Below are 21,921 nucleotides of genomic sequence, written 5' to 3'. Positions count from 1 at the left end.
CTCAGACTGCCTTTCTAGAGCAGGGGCTCTAAAAGTGTAAAAGGACTCAGAAGTAATAACATGTTGTTCCAGGAAATCCCTTATATGGACAAAGGCTTCCAGCTAACGTAGCTGAATAAAAAGCAGAAACTGGATATTAAGGAAAGCAATATTTGTTGATTATAATTTATTACGCTCTCAGACTGTTTTTTAGAGAACATAATGTGCAAAAAAAGTAGTTTACTTATAGTTTACAAGCCACAAGGGGGCGCATGAAACCACGATTTTCAGTTTTCAGTATATTTCACAATGACGTAATTTGGCTTCATCCTCATGATGTAAATACAGTCTGAAAAAATAGACGCAAATCAAATGTGTTTTAAACATACCGGCTATGAATGTTACATTACGATAAAGTAACGGCGGCCATCATATTTCATATTTTGTTTTCACGCAGTATGACATGAAATTATGAATTAATCCTCGCAAAGAATTGCATGAATTTTCACTTGACCAGTTATGAAATAATGCAAAGTTGAATTAATAATGCTAAACAAATAATTAAAAAAACTTTTAGTGTCATCATGTCGTTTTGTACAAAAAACCCTAAACAGAGGAAAATAGAAATCCAGTGCAAGTCATCCGGAGATCCATAATCCCGTCAGCCGTGATTGGATGATGTGTTTTCCTATCTTTTCATTCAGTTTTCTCCAGCACTTTCATATGCGTCTCTCTTATCTTTGATTCAATCTCCACCAGCCAATGACATTGATCCTTTCCAGACGTCGCCGTCTTTCGCCCCGCCTCTGCCCATGACGTCACGAACGGTTTATATACTGGTGGCCTGCCGGTGTCCGGGCATGTTTGATTCACGGGACTAGAGAACTTGGCCAGACTTTGGGACTTCACATAAGGAGATTATTTTCTAGGGCGAAGGATCTATATTAATGAATGGATCCTGCTTGTTTTACCACAGCGCAGCGTCTTTCCTGTAAAATGATGAATCCGGATTTGTTCAAACCGTCTCAAGCGGTTCAACCGCCCGCCAAGCCGAACCGGAGTAAATCAGAGCACGTTAAGACGGAGATCGCGCAGGTGGTGGTTGACGCAAAGACTGGAAGATCGTACTGTAAAGGAAAGCTTTTGGGAAAGGTACCACTCTTTTATGTATATATATTTACGCAGTGAATCGGTGCTGAATAAATTATGCCTTTTGTAACTGACTCTTTTATCGCGTTTCCTGATATGCTGCTCAAACGTGGATGGTGCGCAATGTATGTGTCTCGTGCTGGTTTTGTGAGGTTGTACATGGGTGCACCAGAACCACTGGACCCGCAGTCCGCCCTGTCTGTGTTTCTAGAACCTACCTGCTGGTTGTTCCAGTGATTCCATCAAATTTTGAGCCGTTACATATGATTTTCTGCAAAGACAATCTTTGCGATTTTGGATTTGACTGGATTTCAATACGATTCCGATGTCAGGAAAAGATGAATGACTGAATGAATCAATGCATTAATGGAAATGATGCTGCATTGCTCAGGATCAGTGGAACCAATGACCACTGACACGGTTTCCTTCTCTTGTTTACAAAACAAAGCTATTCTTCTAATTAGACGGTTGATTATTAGAAGCCTCATTAATCCCAGTTTTTAAAGTGCCGCATCATTGTGCGATGCTGGAAAGGAGGGGTTGGTTGGTCTCGAGGGAAAAGAATACGTCATTCCTTTGTACATGTGTTGGGACCAGGGTCAGAAATTAACTAGGGATTGGGGCAAAAATTACCAGAGATATTTGAAATGTGGAGATGAAGAAATTGTTTGAAGAATATTTTGCATGTTCATTTTATTTTAAAGGAAAATAAGTGTCTTCTGCGGATTTTAGCCTATGGTGAATGAGATGTGACAGCTGATCACCACATTCAGATATCATTCTTGCTATATATCCTGCAAAAAATATAAAAATTAAAAATCTACCAACAGCTACAAAACTGGTTGAGCTTAATGGTAATGAGCTGTGCAATTTAAACCAACTAATTTTCTTTCTTTTTTTTTTCCCCTTAACAAAAATGTTGTGTTGTGCTTGATTTAGATTTTTATTTTTATTTTTTTTTTAGATAATAGCTATAATTCTGTTTCAATTGAAGCATTTTCAAAATGGATGACACTGCTTATATATGGTGCAAAGGGTAAAAATGGCCCTTAAAATCAATTCCTGGTTGCAAATACTGTTTGGGACATATTGAACTCCATATAAGCTAGACTGATTTTTGACATCAGTCATGTTGAAAACATGAATCAAGCATTCAAACATGCTTGTAATCTCCAAAGATAATGTCTTTTTTAAGCAACTAGCTAGTTTTTCAGTCAGTCATTGAGTTTGAACGGGCACCTGCAGCCAAACACTGAAGTTAATCATCACCTTGAGTTGAAACTCCAGCATTTTTTTCCCCCCTATTGACACATTCTGAGTGAATTAACATAAAATGGGTTTTGTTTTTAGGGTGGTTTTGCACGATGTTACGAGATGACGGATCTTGCCAGCAACAAGATGTATGCTGTGAAAGTAATTCCTCAAAGCAGAGTGTCAAAGCCACACCAGAGAGAGAAGGTAATGGATAATGACTGTTTGCACATGTGAATCATCATATTTCTAGCTTCCTATTTAACGCTTACATTCATCCTTTTTGTTGTAGATCATTAATGAAATCGAGCTTCACAAAAGCCTCCAACACAAGCATGTGGTGAAGTTTTCCCATCATTTTGAGGACCAAGACAACATTTACATCTTCCTTGAACTCTGCAGCAGAAAGGTGAGTTGATATACCAAGAACAGAGCTCTAATGGTCACATTTGGTGAAAACAAGGCACTGGTTCTAATCCTGCGCTTCATGTTTTCAGTCTCTGGCACACATTTGGAAAGCGAGACATACATTGACCGATCCAGAAGTACGTTACTACCTCAGACAGATCATATCTGCGCTCAAATACCTCCACAACAAAGGCATCCTCCATAGAGACCTCAAACTAGGTATTGTTTTTGACTCTTTAGCCTGCTGTTTGAATCCTAGTATGACATTCAGTTGGTTTGATAATGCTCTAACTTGTTTTTGCAGGTAATTTTTTTGTGAACGAAAACATGGAGTTGAGATTAGGAGATTTTGGGCTGGCAGCAAAGCTGGAGACAGTCGAGCAGAGGAAGAAGTGAGTTTGCTTGCCTTTATCCTCAGTAACTTTCATAGAAATGCGCTTGATCAGTGTGCTGACATGAAATGCTCTTTTCGCAGGACTATCTGTGGGACTCCAAACTACTTGGCACCAGAGGTCTTAAACAGACAAGGCCATGGGACAGAGTCCGATGTTTGGTCGCTGGGTTGTGTAATGTAAGTCAACTCTATTCCATGGTTATTGTGTAGACCCAGGGCTTTGAGTTCATTTTTAAAATAAAATACTTACTAAAATGATTAATTTTTATGTTTACTTGCATATCACATGACCATTAACTGTCATCAGACAACATTGAATGTGTTCTTAAATACTTAAAAATACTCATTTAAAATCTCAGGGGGTAATTATTTAAGGTCAAATATCGGTGTTGACTAATATATTAATATTATGGAAAGTCCCTGCTTGATTTATGTTGGATAAAATGTGACAGCCTTGATGACAAGCTCTTTTCTTGTCTATTTAGGTACACACTGCTATGTGGGAATCCACCATTTGAAACCTTAGACTTGAAAGAGACCTACAAGTGTATTAAGGAAGTGAAATACAGTCTTCCCCCATCCCTCACTCCAGCTGCACAGAAGCTGATCTCCGCAGTCCTTCAGAAAAACCCCTGTGACCGCCTTACACTGGATCAGATACTAGCCCACGAGTATTTCACAAAGGTTAGTAATCATTCATCAGTGTCCAAATGCAAATCCCTTTTAACTTGATTATAAAGAGCAGTTTAAGTGTTTACTTTGTTCTTAACCAGTTCCTTATTTTAGTTCCTTATTTGGCAGTCCTCTAATCTACCTACTATTTCCCTCCCTCAGGGCTTCACTCCAGAAAAACTCCCTCCCAGCAGCTGTGTGATGGTGCCTGAGCTTAATCCACCCAGCCCTGCCAAGAAATTCTTCACCAAGATGGCTAAAAGCCTCTTTGGTAAGAAAAAATCAAAAGGTATGTACCTCTTCGAGCCACACTTTTTATTTGAGATGTTTGGAAAAGTGTTATTTTAATATTCGCATACTTTTATTATCCATCTTTGCTTGCGATTTTATGTTTCCAGATTATTTTAATTTTAGTATTAACTTTTCATTTTCATAGTATTAGGCTGTTTTCTGTTATTGACCTAAAATTGTCATTGCAGCTGTTGAAAAGTCCCCTTGTGAGGAGAAAGATGACATTTCCAAACTGGTGTCAGGCATGGTGAAGCACTCCATCGGGCGGCAGATGAGCTACAAGACAATGGGAGTGAACGAGGTAATGACGCGTTTTATAATTCTGTGCATTAGTGTGTATTAATAGTGTGGCTGCTTTGAGCGTAAACGTCAGCTCCGCAGCTGACTCATGACTGTCGTAGAAATCTGCGTCAGTATGTATGCAGTTTTGCAGTATAGCTAAAGTGGGCTCCTGTGGGGATGTGTTTTGAAAGCCGCTGTAGATGAATAATAGAGTGCAATAGTCCAGCTATTGTGCTGAATGTCTCAGAATAACACTGTACTGGCCAAACCCAAAATTATAAAACCAAACCCACACAGTCGCTCAGTTAATCGCATGACAAAACGCTTGAGACGCAAGATTGGAAAATGAGTGTTCACTGCGAATAATAATTGCTTAAAAATGAGTACAAGGAAGTACTTATGATTTTAAAAACATTGTGACTTTCTCTTTTGATACTTAGGTCACTTCTCCCACAGTTCAGCTAGCAAGTTCTGGCCCTTTGGACACCCCAGCCGAGGAGGAGTCCCGGAAGTCTGCATCTCGCTCCTTCAAAGGGACCGTCGCCAGCAGCACTGATGGTAAGGGACCGTAGCAGCTGATTTGCTCAGATATACAGCAGCTAATAGTTTTACATGCGCATATTTGCGGCCTATTTTATACTCCACTTGCATACTCTTTAGACTCAACCCCTTAGGCTTTCAGAGGCCGCCATTAAAAACAAGTTTGTTCAAAAACATCCTGGCCTATTTTGTTTTTATTTTCTGAGTTGAGCAGCAAGTGAGCATAAGAATTCTTTGGAGGAAACAAATTTAAAAACTTGCTGACTTTTTTTTTTTTTTTTTTTTTTTTTTTTTTTTTTTTTTAGGGTACTGTTCAAATAATTAAATTTCTGCCCATAAATATTTATTTATCTTTTTTTCCTTTTTCCTCCTCAGCTTGTGACGATATCCCTACCCCTGCTGCTGTAGCCGAATCTGCCATGAAGGTTCTTAGCAGCTGCTTGTCTTCCATGCCAACAGGTTTGTTCCCACATTCTGTTCACACTGAGGTTTTAGCGATGGCCATTTTCAAGGTTTACTCTTAAGCCATTGATCATGTACTCAAATATTGTCCTTCCCTCTTCCAGCTTCAAGAAACCCACCCTGCCTTTCCAAAACCAAGCCTTTTATCTGGGTAACCAAGTGGGTCGACTACTCCAACAAATACGGCTTTGGATACCAGCTCTCCAATCAAAACGTCGGCGTACTCTTCAACGAAGGCACTCATCTGAGCCTGTGTGATCAGCGGAGGTACGTCAGCTTTTTCTAATGAGCCTCCAGTTTGGCATTTGGACTGCGCTCTTTTTGATCAACGTAGTGCTTTACCCTTTACAAAATCTCAGCTTTTGACCAAAAATTGTGAAATTCTAATTCTCTTTTTATTCTTCCGCAGGACTGTACATTACTGTCTGACAAACAACAAACACTTTAGCTTTCCAGCTGACGCTTTACCAGAGAAGCTCCAGAATCAAAAACACATAGTGGATTTGATGGCTAACTACATGGAGCAGAATCTGATGGAGGTAAGTCCAGAAATTAGTATTAATTAGTATTACTAAATTAATATTTTAAATGATATTTAGAAGTTTTTCTAAAATAAATTAAACTGAAGTTCAGCACTAGCCTTTTACAAATTGTATTATATAAAAAAAATTAAAATAAATAAAATATTTAAATGATTAGATATTATTATAATTAAGTCTTATTTTAAATATTTATATATTCATATTTTTAAATCATTTATAAAATCATAAATCGGTTTAAAATAATACTAAATATTTAGATAAAGTTGTATAGTTTTTTTTTTTTTTGTTGTTTTTGTTTTTGTTTTTTTTAAAAAAAGTTTCTTTTTGTAGGGTGGAGACGTCAACTGTGAGAACCAGCCACATCCAAGCTCTTCTCCATTACTTCTGCAGTGGATCAAGACTGATCACGCCTTAGTCATGCTCTTTGACAACCGAACCTTACAGGTAAGTCTCTGATTGTGCAGGAACGACAGATGAAACATTGACAATTTGGTCACTGAATTTCTTTGGCCGATACCGTTCATAACATTCCCTCTGCTTCCGCTCTCCTTCCCAGGTTAACTTTTACACGGATCACACGAAAATCATCTTGTGCAAGACTTCGGACTCCTCGTACCTGCTGACGTACATCAGCAAGGAGCGCGTCTCTTGTTCCTACCCTCTGAACGTGCTTTCCGAGTGGGGCTGCTCTCCGGAGCTCCGGCAGCGGCTTCGTTACGTGGTACAGCTTCTCCAGCACTACACCAACCCATAATGAACCCCGCGGAACCGCTGTTCTGCTTCGTATTACGATTTGCTGCTTACCGCTTCCATTTGGGAAGCAAAAAAGGACTATGACAAAGAAAAATCAGGGGAAGCTTCCACGTTGCCACGAAGATCTCCTGTCCTTGGTCATCGGCTGGCCTCTTTGAACTATGGTGCACTATTTTTGTTTGGTTTTCCTTTTTTGCAACTGAGCCTACACCAACAGTATCACACTACCAGCTTGACTCACAGTGTGCACAACCAAAATTTGAGCCCGTTCTTTTTATTATTTTGATTTTTAGCTGGACTGAAGTGCAGATGGCATAAAAATCACAGGGTTCTTAAGCGTCTTGCTTTTGCTCGCAGTGTCCCATGCACTGCGCAAGATGGGCTTGGCTTTTTATGCTCGATCACTTGGCTTTTTTTAAAAAAAGACTTTTATTTCACTAAATAGTACACAAACAAGAGCTACGCACACCAAATGGTTATTCTTTTAATGAGATTAGTTTTAAAGATGGCAGAGGTGAATAGCTGAGGTGGAACTGTAATTCATGGAGGAGCAGTTAGGAGTGGGAGTGACTAAAGTGCCTTTCTGATGGATTCCTCTGTGCAATAATGGCCCTGTATCTCAAGCTTAAGTCACAAAGGGAATGAGACGGGCTTTATAGAGTCTTCATATTTGGTTTACCAAGTGAATTAGGCAGGAGTGGGGGAAGAAACACTACAAATACACACCTGATATAAGCTTTTTGCTCTTAAAAGTTATTATATCCTTAATGTCTGTACTTGAGGAAAAAAAAAAAGACTATGTATTCAGTGTGCCTCCAGCTTTGTTTACTTGACATGCTCCATCATAAGTAATCATAATGTCCTCAAAACTGTGACCATGGCTGTAAGTGATGTGTTTAGAATACCAACATTGTGAAAGCCATTACCCTCTCAGACAAATCCTAAGTAGTATTATTAATTAATTGTGGCACGTGTTCTATTTATTTTTTTATTTATAGTTTTTTATTTATTGATGTAACATAATTGTACGGTGTCAACACTGGGAAATGTTCAGTATGATCACTTTTTATGTATTGGGAGAGTGGGGGGGAATAAAGTTTATTGAAAATATAAATGTTCTGCGTCTCTCATGATTAAGTTGACTTTTTTTCAGTTTTAAAAGGAAAAACCTAAAAATGTAAAACTTGATATACACTGTGTGTGTGTGTGTGTGTGTATATATATATATATATTACATTACACAAGCCACTTTCCATTTTAAAGGCAAAAGTTATACTTGTATCTATAATGTTCTTGAAGCACAATGTTTTTTTTTTTATTTTTTTTTTTATATATATTTATATATAATATACATACAGTGGTGGTCAGAATTATTGGCACCCTTGGTAAATACGATCAAAGATGACCGTAAAAATCTGCATTGTTTATCCTTTTGATCTTTAATTCATAAAATTAGCAAAAAACTAACCTTTCATTGAAGGAAAAGAATTGAAAGTGGGGGGAAAATCACATTATGAAATGTTTTTCTCCAAAACATGTTGGCCACAATTATTGGCAACTTTTATTCAATACTTTTTGCAACCTCCTTTTGCCAAGATAACAGCTCTGAGTCTTCACCTATAATGCCTGATGAGTTTGGAGAACACCTGACAAGAGATCAGAGACCATTCCTTCATACAGAATCTCTACAGATCCTTCAGATTCCCAGATCCATGTTGGTGCTTCTTCTCTTCAGTTCACTCCACTAATTTTCTATAGGGTTCAGGTCAGGGGATTGAGACAGCCATGGCAGAAGCTTCATTTTGTGCTCAGTGACAAATTTTTGTGTTGGTTTTGGATCATTGTCCTGATAGAAGATCCAACCACAGCCCATTATAAGATTTCTAGCAGAAGCGGTCAGGTTTTGATTTTTTATCTGTTGGTATTTGATAGAATCCATGATACCATGTATCTGAACAAGATGTCCAGGACCTCCAGCAGAAAAATAGGCCCACACCATTAAAGATCCAGCAGTATATTTAACCGTGGGCATGGGGTACTTTTTATCCATGTGTGCACCAAACCCATCTGGTGGGTTTGCTGCCAAAATGCTCTTTTTTTTAGTTTCATCTGATCATAGAAGCCGAAGATAATTTTATTTTTTATTTTTTTAGGCTTTCTGAGACTCAAGACTCAACTAATCTCTGCAATTCTCCAGCTGTGATCCTTGAAGAGTCTTCGGCCACTCAAACTTTCCTCCTCATCGCGCATTAGGACGATTTAGACACAGGTCCTCTTCCACGCAGATTTGTAACATTTTTAGTTGATTGGAACCTCCTAATTATTGCCCTGATAGTGGAAATGGGGATTTTCAATGCTTTAGCTATTTTCTTACAGCCACTATTTTGTGAAGCTCAACAATCTTTTGCTGCACATCAGAACTATATTCTTTGGTTTTACTCATTGTGATGAATGATTAAGGGAATTTGGCTTTTGTGTTTCCTCATGTTTTTATTCCTGTGGAACAGGAACTCATGGCTGGACAATTTCATGTTCATGATCACCCTGGTGTGCTAAAAAAAAATGTAAATATGAATGGGAATATACTTCAAAGATATTTACTCATAAAAAATTCTAGGGGTGCCAATAATTGTGGCCAACATGTTTTGGAGGAAAACATTTATTTCATAATGTGATTTTCTCCCCACTTTCAATTATTTTCCTTCAACGAAAGGTTAGATTTTTGCTAATTTTATGAATTAAAGATCAAAAAGATAAACAATGCAGATTTATTTTTATAGTCATCTTTGATCATATTTACCAAGGGTGCCAATAATTCTGACCACCACTGTATATATATATATATATATATATGATATACACATACACGTATACATACATACACATTTGTGTTACGTGCAATTAATCAATTTGACAGCACTAACATAAATGCTTGTTTACATAATGTGTATTTTATATATATATATATATATATATATATATATAGATCTGTGTATAGCTACACATAGTCATTTGACAGAGTCAAACCAAAAATTTAGATATTTTTGATATATTTTTACTAGTGGGTGCAGGACACTATAGTTCATTTATGTAAGTGAGGATAGCAAAATAAAGTGAACTGTAACATACCCAAAAATTCTTTATACAGTGGACTAAAAAAGGTAATTGCGACTTTTTATCTCACAATTCTGACTTTTTTCTCAGAATGGCAAGATATAAACTCACAATTGTGAGTTATAAAGTCAGAACTGTGATATAAACTCACAACTCTGAGGAAAAAAAGTCAGAATTGTGAGTTTATATCTTGCAATTCTGACTTTTTTTCTCAACTCACAATTGCGAGTTTAAATCTCGAATTAAGTCAGAATTGTGAGACAAAAAGTCGTAATTTTTATTTTTTTATTTAGTGGTGGAAACAAGCTTCCATACATAAGAGACTTCTTTCAAAAACATTAAAAATTTTCAATTTCAATCCAGTTGACCAGTAGTGTATTTTGTGTTATTTTATTTCTTTGAATTTTTAAATGGATTTGTTTTAAAGGTATGCATTTTGTACACGCATAATAAGGGCGGTTGATTTAACTTTCATTCAAAGTACATGCCGTGTACTATAGCCACAGCAAACAGCGAGGGATTTTGGAAAACAGCAGATGTGTAGTTGTCAGTGTTGGGGTTGATCAGGCTACGGCTCGCCACCCTTATACCTTGTTTACCGTTCTGCCCGACCACCACCTGGCACACAAGTTTGTATCGTGGCGGATTGACATCTTTTAGCTTACTGAGAACTAGATCCGCTACCATCTGACACAGCTGGCTACAACTGTCAGGACTGTAACTCACACCTTCCAAATAACTATCCAAAGTGGCCTGTAAGATCTGCTGGGTCCTGCTGGCGCTGAAGTGGCACCCTGGTTCTGGTCCCATTCTGTAGGTGTTCTCCACATAGACCTCTTGAATGGGTTGGTGAAGGTAGAGTCCAGAGAAGCTCACTCTTCCTCCCTGGTGCCAGCCGGCGAATGAGAACCGCTTGCCGATGGAGATGTGGGAAGCGCTGACGTTGGGGCTCAGGAACGATGATTCTGACGAGAGACACGTCATGCCTCTGAGGAACAGGGGTCTGTGGTGGGGCTGGTCCTTGGATTGGTCTTTGGAGCTTCGGCGGGTGGAGATGGAGCCCAGACGTCGCCTCGGAGGCCCTAAGGCACCTGGTTCTGTGGCCAGGGAGTGATTGAACTGAGCTAAAGTCTCCTGTGACAGAGGTAGAGGCTGATTGGCCATGATGAAGAAATCTGTGAGGAGACAAATCACATTGTATTGATATATAGCCTTGTTCAAAAAGTGATTTTAATCATTTCTTCACTATCCACCATATTATTAATGTAAGAGCGGTTGCAGCCATTTGTAACCTGAATGTAAAAGTCTTCTGGTGTCATCCGCTTCCATTTATTTTAGCTGTGCAAAAACAGTTCTTCATGCTAAATTATGTTTTATTAAAGGGATAGTTCACCTAAAATGGGTCATTATTTACCTGTATGAATTTCTGTCTTCTGCTGAAGACAAAAGAAGATATTTTGAAGAACCAAACAGTTGATGGACCCCATTGACTTCCATAGTATGGAAAAAAAAAAAATACTATGGAAGTCAATGGGGTCCATCAACTGTTTGGTTACCCATATTCTTCAAAATATCTTCTTTTGTGTTCAGCAGAAGAAAGAAATTCATACAGGTTTGGAACAACTTGAGGGTGAGTAAATGATTTTCATTTTTGGGTGAACTTTCCCTTTAACAAAGTTCGGGAAGAGCACATTCAGATAATCAACCTAATTAGCACAAGAGGAGGTATATATATATATATATATATATATATATAGCCAAACTATCTCTATCCCACCACAGCTTCCCAGCATCCCTCCACCACCCAAACTCCTCAATCTTAAATATTTCCTATCCCAACCAGGGATGTGGGGAGTACTCAGGGTTCGGGCCAAATTCTGAGCTTGGAGCCCTCCCATCGGACAGCACGCCAAATATGCATACTTTTTCTATATCTGATTATATGTAAGGTTGAACTCTTGAATTATCATAACATTTTAATTTATTATCCCAATCCTAAACACATTGGTTTGTATTGCAAATTGTTTTACAGTTAGTGCACTTTGTTATTCTTCTAGTTATTTACCTATAATCTAGCACATTCACAAAAAATAGCTTACTTCCACTTTACAAACTAAAGTAGATACATTTCATAAACAAATTATATATAGTCTAACATTAATTTTGACTAATTATTGTAGTAATAAAGAGAAAAAAATTACACAAAAACAAAATAAGCACATTTTTTTTAATTAAAAATTTTAATAAATAGTTTTGTTTATTATTTTTATACATATTTATGATTTATTATTTTTTATTTTATTATATAAATATTTTAAATAATATATTATGTTAGTATGTTATGTTTTATTTAAAATATATATTTAATATTTATATTTTTATATATACACAGCAATATAATTTAAAGGGTTAGTTCACCCAAAAATGAAAATTCTGTCATTAATTACTCACCCTCATGTCGTTCCACACCAGTAAGACCTTCGTTCATCTTCAGAACACAAATTAAGATATTTTTGATGAAATATGAGAGGTATATGACTCGTCCATAGATATAACCACCACTTTTAAGGTCCAGAAAGGTACTAAAGACATCGTTAAAACTATCGACGTGACTGCAGTGGTTCAAAAGTGACGAGAATACTTTTTGTGCGCAAAAACAAAACAAAAATAAGGACTTTATTCAACAATCTCATCTCTTCTGTGTCATTCTCATACGCTGTTTACGTTCAGCACTTCCAGGTTCTACGTCAAAACGCGACTCATTATTGGCCGGCTCCTGCAACAGCATCACATGCATGTGTCGTTCTGCTCACGTGATCAGCTTTGGCCAATACTGAGCTGGAATTCGGACATAAACACGGAAGCCCGCACTGTGCTTACTGCTTCACCTGTGTAAGGATAATGACAGGGAAGAGAAGAGATTGTTGAATAAAGTCGTTATTTTTGTTTTGTTTTTGCACACAAAAAGTATTCTCATTGCTTCATAAAATTAAGGTTCAACCACTGCAGTCACGTCGACTGTTTTAACGATGTCTTTAGTACCTTTCAGGATCTTAAAAGTGGTTATATTGCTGTCTATGGATGAGTCATAAAACTCTCGGATTTCATCAAAAATATCTTAATTTGTGTTCTGAAGAAAAACAAAGGTCTTATGGGTGTGAAACGACATGAGGGTGAGTAATTAATGACAGAATTTTTGAGTGAACTAACCCTTTAATTTAAAAAGGTTGCTACTGAACCAACACTGACATTGAGAGACTACCATAATGGCATGCAATCCAACAAACATTCAGATTAGTTCAATAAATGTGTTTTTTTTTTTTTCTTGGTTTTTTTTTCAAAGGCTGATTCTTACACTACTTGCCTAATCCTGAATATCAATCCTGTTTAAAGCTTTGCAAGTAGCAATAGTTATTTATCATTATTAACCCTAAAGCTCCATATTGTGTGCCAACCCTGTTACATTGTAAAGGTTGTTGAAGATCAATGTTAAAATGTCTTTCCTCCTAGCCTTAACAGCCGGGGCAAATATCATTGCACCACATCTCATTATTTACTGTCAGCATTCTTGTGCGTTGTGCCAAGAACAATATTCTTCTGTAAAAGAAAAAAAAAAATGCACAGAAAATGCAGGGACAGACAAATTCTACTTTTTCTCAGAAAAGGCATGAGGCCTTTTAATTTCAATAAAAACTACATTAGAATTCCCAATACAGTTTAACAGTGATGAATGAGGACAATGTTCCATTGATTTTTTTTTCCCACACTTTTTATCAGTGTGAAATCTGTCAAATAAAGTTCAGTATCCTGTTCATTATATCTGTAGTAAGTCGTTGAGGCACAAACGACATCGGTTCTTGAGAATTACCCATGTATTTGTTGAAAAATATGTGAACTTACTGGAAGGTTGACTCTGTAAAAGAGGTCATGCAAGTTCAATGGTTTAAGTCGTACAGTCGAAGTCAGGTGTGAGACTAAGGGCTTTTCCCAGTAACACAAACTCAAATTTTACTATTGATTCCTCGACGGCACAGATTTCTGAATTAAATAATTTACTTGAACCAAACGCATTTATATGGATCTAACTTAAAAGGTAACTGAGATTTAACAGTTATAGGAGAAACCACTGCTCTAGAATTTGCCCCTCATAAATCGATAGTTATGGCATGCATGTACTCTTTGTAATTTGTTATTCTTTCTTATAAACAGTGTCTGGCTAGAGCTGCCATCAGGGGGGAACAACCAGGAACATTGTCCCAGGCCCTGTGACTAGAGGGGGCTACTAAATCAATGCTTCTGAGTGTATGGGGGCTGGGGTCCAACGTTATAATTTTGTCCCGGTCCTTTTAAATTCGACTCTGCGTACAACAAAATCCCTTCAAAAGGTGTTTACAGAGGGTCATTAAAAAGGTCAGACTAAGGAACAGTGAGAGAGACAATATGAGTATGATGAGTCACAATTTCAACATAAGAAAAACAATGGTGTGTCAGCTGAAAATGAACCAAATGTGTTTCCAAAAACACATGAATAATCCTAAACAGAGTAGAACCAAAGTCTTGAATTCGAATGTATTTGCGCCTAAAAATCAATGACCTGAAGTTGTTTGTGAAGACAAAAATGGGCCAAAATACCATCAAACTATACTATTTGTAGAGATGCACCGATGTATCGGCTAACAATCGGTATCGGCCGGTAAAAGCTATTATTATCACTATCAGCCATCGGCCGATTGTTTAAAAACTGCCAATGATCAGAGCCGATTATATCCTGTCAATCAAAAGGGTGCGGAAAAACGTGTTCAAACTGCAACTCATACATACTGTGTGTGAAGAAAATCACTCTTGTGTTGAATTTTAACGCATTAACAGTTTAAAAATAGTGACGTTAAAGCAGGCTCTTTTTGACACTATGAATCACCCGTAGTTCAAGCCAGGGTTGCCAGGTCTGCGTTTTTTTTTTTCCTACATCAAATATTATTTGTAGCTTCTCCCATCCAATAATTGCAAAAAGATTTGTGCTTTATTACATCTGATAAGAATTAAAGTTTCAGTTTTCAAATTCTGTCCATTTTATCATGAAATTCAAACCATAAATGGCGTTTTGACGCTCTTAAATGTGATGTGTCAGATCGCTGTAATGCGGCAGCTCGGAGCGCGAGTCTTTTCTTCCTCTTCAATACAAGTTAAAACTTCGAAAAACATGAATGAACATCAAAGGTATGTTGAAATATATTGTACAACTATGTATCATGTCTCATGTAATCACTTTATTTGTGCTTCAACCGCGGAAAGACGTCAGTAAAACAGCTTGTGAACAATATGTCACATCATGTCACATTTACCTCAGGAATGTTTTCCAATGTTCACAGTTCCTTAGCTACATACATATAAAAAACACTAGGGAGGAGCTTATTTACTGTTAAATATATGTTTGTGCAAATTTGCCATGAAGACAAGTGCTTATGAAAACTACCTTATGTGATAGTAAGTTTTATACATTTCAGTTTTTATTTGAGTGTAATTATTATATCTGAAAATGAACAGCAGCTGAATATAATACCTTTGCTGTTAATCGTAACCGTTAATATTGTAGTGTACCAAATGAGAGGGTTCCCTGTATAGTTTGCAACATTATTTGGGAGAGATTTTTTTTTCCTTAAGAAAAACCAAACTATCAGTATCGGTATCTGCTGATATCATTCTGAATAATCGGCTATCGGTATCGGCAGAGAAATTTTGTATCGGTGCATCTCTAACTATTTGGAATGGATCTATTTGCACATTAAAAGCTTTGTTAGGTTTTTGTTGGATTCTTTGGTCATGGCGGCACATGCTAGTCGATGAGTTGAATCAACTCCACAGCAACTACATAACTTTATCCATATAGAAACGTCCAGATGCATTCTAAAAGTTGTAACTTCTTCCTGAGTCTCTCCATCAGTGTCCGACTCCGGTTTGAACAATGTAAGGCTGAACACCGTTACTGACAATCGTCATTTTGTCTGTGTGAGATTCTCCAGCTTGATGAGCAACCGAAGCGTGAGCTGTTAAAGCTCCGCCCTCTTTTGGAAAGCAGCCGGGAGCAGCAGCTCATTTGCATTTAAAGGGACACACACAAAAACGGCATGTTTTTGCTCACACCCAAATAGGGCTAAATTTGACAAGCTATAATAAATGAACTGTGGGGTATTTTGAGCTGAAACTTCACAGACACATTCTGGAGACATCTTGCGAAAAGGGGCATAATAGGTCCCCTTTAATGGTTGATTTGCCCCGACTCAAATGAATGGTTTCTAAGACACAGCTCGAGTCCAGACCTAGATCATTGCAGATGATGACAACAACTGAAAAACATTACAATTGATTTTGTGTATCAGGTGTAATCTGTTTCATGGAAGCCAACCCAAAGAGCTTCTTTAAGAGAATGAGGTGCTTTTTAATGTATGAAACACTTTTTGATCTGCACCTTCAAGGAAATTCCCACCTGTCTGTACAGTGAGATGTTGTTAGACTCCTCAGATTGAGTCAACAGAGTACCACACCTCAGGTTCACCGCTCTTCTGCCTTTTTCCGTCCGCAGTCTTTGCTGCCACACCACTCTTGAGTGATAATGTGCCAACACATACATTTACACCACAGTTTACCGCTCTACACTCATGTAGAAGAGTTACAGCAAGCAATGACAGCGCATGAAACACATGAAAGTACAGGTATTGGTAGAAGAGAGAGTACAAATGAGTCTTTCATTTCTGAGTCACTAGAAAAGAACAGCAAGCTGTTGCACATCCTCACTCAGATAAAATCATTTCATCACCGCCTTTCTCCTCGCTAGTGACGGCCCTGAATATGAGTATTTATGTGTCAGGTTGACATTTCTAAATTTACATTGGAACTTGTTAACATTCATTACGTCCCATTACATATTACAAATATAAGCTGTCTCAGAAACTCCACTCAACTTTTTAAAAATCTATTTTATAGTATTTTTCTACTATATGTTTTGGTCAAATTGACACCAAACATAAACAACACAACTATACTATTTTATAACAATATAGTTTCTAAATAAGTGCATGCCTACTTTGTGAGGGTTAAAGCTTCAAAAAGTAGCTGACCTTTAAATAGGTTAGAGAGCTTAAAGAGAAAAAAATTGGTACATTTCCAAAATTATAATATTATTTTTACCCTTACATCACTAGAGTCTCTGGAACTCCCAACATAAAAACAATAAAGTCAATCTCAAGTGATAATATGACTGCTGCATCTAAAAAAAAAATCACCAAAATGTTTGTTTAGTGTAGTATTCAGTATCGCCAAGATGATGGGTTACCCTAAATGTCCTTACCCGTTTAGGAGCTCAATAAAATATGATTATTGTCGTATTCCAGTGAGGGACTCTCTTCTCAACTAATGTTGTCACTAAGTGGTCCATGCTCACTGTTGCGAGTGCATCTCTAAGTAAAGAGCGATCCCGTAAATTATTGTCAAAATGGGCTACATGGCACACTAAACAACGCCCCGCAAGCCAGGCAATCATTCACACAGTGCTTTGAATAACCTGGATATCTGCCACGAACTTGCTTGTAGTCATGGAAAGCCTTTTATTTTAACCTGCCACTGTAGCCTGATTGGCTTATCATCAATTAAGGCCGATGTCCAGTGTAGTCATGGGTAATCAAATGTATTTTACCAGTAACATACAGTTTTTGTTTGGTAAATGTTTTGCTATATGGTTATTTTTGTATTTCCAATAGTGCTGTGGAGCAAAGGGACTTAGTGTGTCACACCGTATTTGAGAGAGAAAAGGTGCTGATCTCTGGTTGCCAGTGGGCGGTATCAGGCAGAACCATCTGTTTCCACTGCAATCAAGAGGAAAAGGGGGGCTGCAGTCACATTCAAACGCAAGCAGCTCATGAAACGTACCTCTGTGCTGATTCTCTGACTCACTAAACCGATCCCAGCAATATCAGTGGGCTATTTTGCTCGTATGAGAATTATCTCAAAGAATATCACTGACAAATAATGGAAAAATTGTTCATAATCATGATAATATGCGTAATGTCAAACAGATCTTTCACATGCTCACCCCAAATTTACCTCTTTAATCTTATTGTTGTTAGTCATGCGAAACACATGGACATTTGTGAGGAAGTTGGAAATAAATGACAGAAGCGCACAGATCAACAAGTTCTAGCATGCCTGGACATGTCTGGAGATGTATCAATAAACTAGTGGAGTTTGAAAAGTGCTGTCAAGCAAAAAATACAAACAGTGGAGACAGTTGAAAAGGCAAGAACTTTGAGAGGGGAAAACCATACAGACGGAAAACTATATTTCTTCCTTAAATCAATTAGTAGATGGTCGCAGTATACAGAACTAAAACTTTTCTGAGGAAAAGGTATAGTGTTTGCCACCAAATGATGCTTTTAGTGACTGTTATGTATACCAACCTCCTACACTGAAAAAATTATTTTCATGATTTGTTAATAGAACATTTCAACTTAATTCAACTTAAATAAATTAATGTGGCTCAGATAACATAATATTTTGAGTTTCTGTTGATTAAAACAATTGCCTTCATTGTATTAACTCAAATTTCGAATTTCAATGAACTCAAAATTTTAAGGCAACCAGGTAACTTACTTTTTTTTTTTTTTTTTAAGTTAAACCAACAATTCTTTTTTACAGTGAGTGTTTATAGAGTGCTGCAGGGATGAGGTCAAAACCTGGAGGAATAATTTGCGCGTGGTTCCCTTGAGATTTTTCTAAGGGTTTTTTCAGTTTATCAGTGACATAAGGTGTGTAGTAAACATAAATTGACCATATTTTGACATTTTGAGCTCCACAATGTATATAACACACACCCATATCAAAAAAGCGAATTTTAAAGCTGTTTATTAAAAAAAAAAAAAAAAAACTGAATTTTCAGCATCATTACTCCATTCTTCAGTGTCACATGATCCCTCAGAAATCATTCTGATATGCTGATTTGCTGCTCAAGAAACATTTATTATTATTATTATTATTATTATCAATTTTTAAAACAGTTGGGCTGCTTAATATATTTTTTCAGGATTCATTGATGATGTATAGAAAGTTTATTGTATAGAAATTTGAAATTGAACTTTTCAAATAGTGTAAAAGTTTTTATTAATTTAATCCAATTTTATTAATTTAATCCATCCTTGCTGAACAAAAGTATTCATTTCATTCATTCATTCATTAAAAAAAAATGGCATTTTCAAGCCATACCATGCACACCCATTCGTTCTGTGTATGAAACATTGTGCATTTAATTGTGATTCAGAAAAGAAGTTAATCTGACACCATGATTAAAGTCAATGAAAAATGCATCAGCGTAGGTCTCTGAATAATGCAGAGGAACAGAATACTTTGATGTGATAATAGGTCAAAATGTCAATTTGAATCTGAATCTGTCTTTTTTTAAACTATGGATTAAATGTCCTTAAAAGCAGTTAGAGAGTGTATCATCTAATATTTAGTAGCAAAGATGAGAATCTGTTTAGTTGTTTGAAAAAATGATTCAACTTTCCATTAAAAAATCAGATTAAACACACTTTGACTTGTAGATGGGTGGTAACTTTATCAGAATAAATTACTTTAAATCTGCACTGTAGCTTTTTCTTATTGTGATACTTCATCTAAAAATGAAAATTGTGTCATTCATGTCATTCCAAACCCATGATTTTCTTTCTTCTGTGGAACAAAAAATGTAGTTTCAATACCAGTTAATATTGACCGTAACTATTAACCTTCAAAAAAGCCAGTTCTTTTCAATGAACTATTCAAAGAACTCATTCGCAAATCTTTTGTGTTCTGACATTTAAAATGACATGAGGGTGAATAAATGATAAACTATCCCTTTAAAACAGCATTAAAGGTCTCAGTTAAAGGATTTTCTCATGATTGACAAGGTTATCTCAGCTCCAGTTTGAGTACAGGCTGATCCAGTGCTCCTTTCAGTTGGGTGACATCATTAGACCTGAAGTACACAGTATTTCAACTGTGTAAGGCTAGAGTCCTCAGGCCCTCTGAGTACAGATAAAAAGTTAACCTTGGTGTTGAATTCCGGATTGGTGTGTTAGTGCTAACTCCGTGTGCATCTAAATCACATGTTGAACTAGATAATGCTGACCCTTTACATCAGTCTCTGTGGTGCTTGGTATAGGATTTGAACAACCCCTAATCATATTAAACCTCAATGTAACGTGTCCTCCGAATGACACATCAGATGGTCAAAAATCTCTTATATGTCATTGAAGAGTATAGAGACCTATAGAGTACACTATTTTAGTATTTATTGATATTTTGAATTATTTTTATTTTATATTTTCAGTTCATTTTAGTGCAGGTTTTTAGTAATTTTGTTACGTGCTTTAGTCATTTTTATTAGTTTTTAAATATTTCTATTTATTTTTATTTGAGTTTTATTTTGAGTAATTTCAGCACTTCAACTTAAACCTATTGTATTTCAGTTTATTGCTAAGGCAGTTTTTTTTTTTTTGTAGTTTTCTAATTTCTAACATTTTTAAGTTTAAGTTTTTCATCTAATATTTATATTTTATTTTATTTCAATAAACAAAAAATAAAATTTAATAGTTTTATTTTTAATTTTTAGTAAAAAATGGCCACTGATTCCCTTGAGATTTTCCTATGGGGTTTTATGATTTTTTTTTTTTTTTTTTTTTTTTTCAATTTATGAGTAAAATAACGCCTGTGGTAAAGATAACTTGACGATACTTTGACGTTTTATTTTACAGCACTGCACACACTCACACCCCAGACATTCTTAACTTGTTACTTAATAAAAACATAAGCTTCATATCACATAAAATAAAATACCTTTTAAATATTTAAATAGAAAACAGTTCGCAATATTACTTTTTTTACTATATTTTTGATGAAATGCAGCCTTGGTGGGGATAAGAGACATCTTTCGTAAACATTGAATAACGTAATGTTTCCAAACTTTGACAGGTACTGTATTAACTCTTTGCTACCTTGTTAACTGTGACAAAAGTATGAAATGAAACTCATGGTTTTTAACCTATCCGACTTTGTCTCATAAATATCCCACAGCTCTCATAACCTGACGTTGTAGTCGTTTGATGTTTTGAGTAAGCCTGTGTGAGTAAAAAGTAACAGTAAAAAGCTGGGGTGCGTTTTTTCACTCTGACTATAAATCCAGTGTCACCCACTTGCCCATATTTCCAGAGCTAGTCTTAGAACTAGTGATTCACATTCGGGAACCACAACAAAATGGAGTCAGACAGGAGTTTCGTTTCCTTTTGACAGCTTCCTACATTTCCTTGGCCCAAACTCGCTGTGCCCTGCCCCCTCCTTGGCGGAGTTCAGCTGGTGGGCTGTGCTGAGAGTCACTGCTGAGTAACACAAACTGTGACACTGTTGGCCAGGTGACATCACTCATATGCTCTACAGTAGTGTAAATAAACCGAGAGATCCTTATACAAACACTGCCTGTGAATGAAGGGCTCATCCCTTATTTTTTAATAGCTAGCAGGCTTTAGTTACATAAAAACAATTAAAGGGACAGTTCAGCTGAAACATGAAAAGTCTGTCCTCATGTTGTTCCAAACCTGTTTGACGTTTTTTTTTTCCTCCATACAAAAAAGTGGAGTCCAATGTTGTTTTGAAATCCACTCATCGTATGAAACGGTTGAATTATTCTTACAAGTCAGACAGGTCTGAAACAACATAAGGGTGAATAAATGAGGACAGAATGTTCATTTGTGGGTAACCATGATTTTCTACTTACTGTTGCAAGTTGTGTCAGTGGGTGGGCCATTTTCATGCTAGAGAGCATTTGATTGGACCAAATCTGTGAAAGACTAATACAGCTTTTGGAGCAGTGGTTCTCAACCTTTCTGACTCCAAGCCCTCCTTTATTTAACACCATTTCCTGAAGAGACGCAACGTGAAGCCGCGACAAGCGATAAAAGGTATCTTTTCCAAACCTTAGTAAAGCGCAAACCTTAGTAAATCAGCTTGCATGATTCATTTAAATATCCTCCTCCCATAAATATTGCATCTGAAAGGAAAACT

The 21,921-nt window shown here is 36.7% G+C and overlaps 2 protein-coding genes across 4 annotated transcripts in view; one reads left to right on the top strand and one right to left on the bottom strand.

Annotated features, from left to right (window-relative positions):
• The first annotated feature begins 823 nt into the window (after nt 1-823).
• Nucleotides 824-7,837, top strand: plk3 (polo-like kinase 3 (Drosophila)). The gene is made up of 15 exons (XM_051880694.1): nt 824-1,131; nt 2,479-2,586; nt 2,672-2,788; nt 2,877-3,006; nt 3,092-3,179; nt 3,263-3,358; nt 3,667-3,865; nt 4,016-4,142; nt 4,333-4,445; nt 4,867-4,984; nt 5,342-5,425; nt 5,533-5,695; nt 5,838-5,967; nt 6,301-6,414; nt 6,527-7,837. Exons 1-15 carry the CDS (start codon nt 931-933, stop codon nt 6,722-6,724), a joined length of 1,986 nt encoding a protein of 661 aa, XP_051736654.1. The 5' UTR covers nt 824-930; the 3' UTR covers nt 6,725-7,837.
• The window catches only part of LOC127505262 (dynein light chain Tctex-type 4), a 57,799-nt gene continuing 43,384 nt past the window's right edge, over nt 7,507-21,921 (bottom strand). For 2 of the 3 annotated variants that reach the window (XM_051880705.1, XM_051880712.1), the window contains exon 3: nt 7,507-11,012. In XM_051880705.1, coding sequence (XP_051736665.1) covers nt 10,309-11,012 — 704 coding nt within the window. In that variant the 3' untranslated portion in view covers nt 7,507-10,308. Of the gene's footprint in view, nt 11,013-17,182; nt 17,327-21,921 lie in introns of those variants that run through there. The other variant, XR_007927680.1, reaches the window with a different exon arrangement.

Source organism: Ctenopharyngodon idella, chromosome 2 (assembly GCF_019924925.1).
Source record: "Ctenopharyngodon idella isolate HZGC_01 chromosome 2, HZGC01, whole genome shotgun sequence".
Taxonomy (NCBI): domain Eukaryota; kingdom Metazoa; phylum Chordata; class Actinopteri; order Cypriniformes; family Xenocyprididae; genus Ctenopharyngodon; species Ctenopharyngodon idella.
The sequence above is the reverse complement of the archived record's forward strand: the minus strand, read 5'-3'. Positions and strand labels throughout refer to the sequence as shown.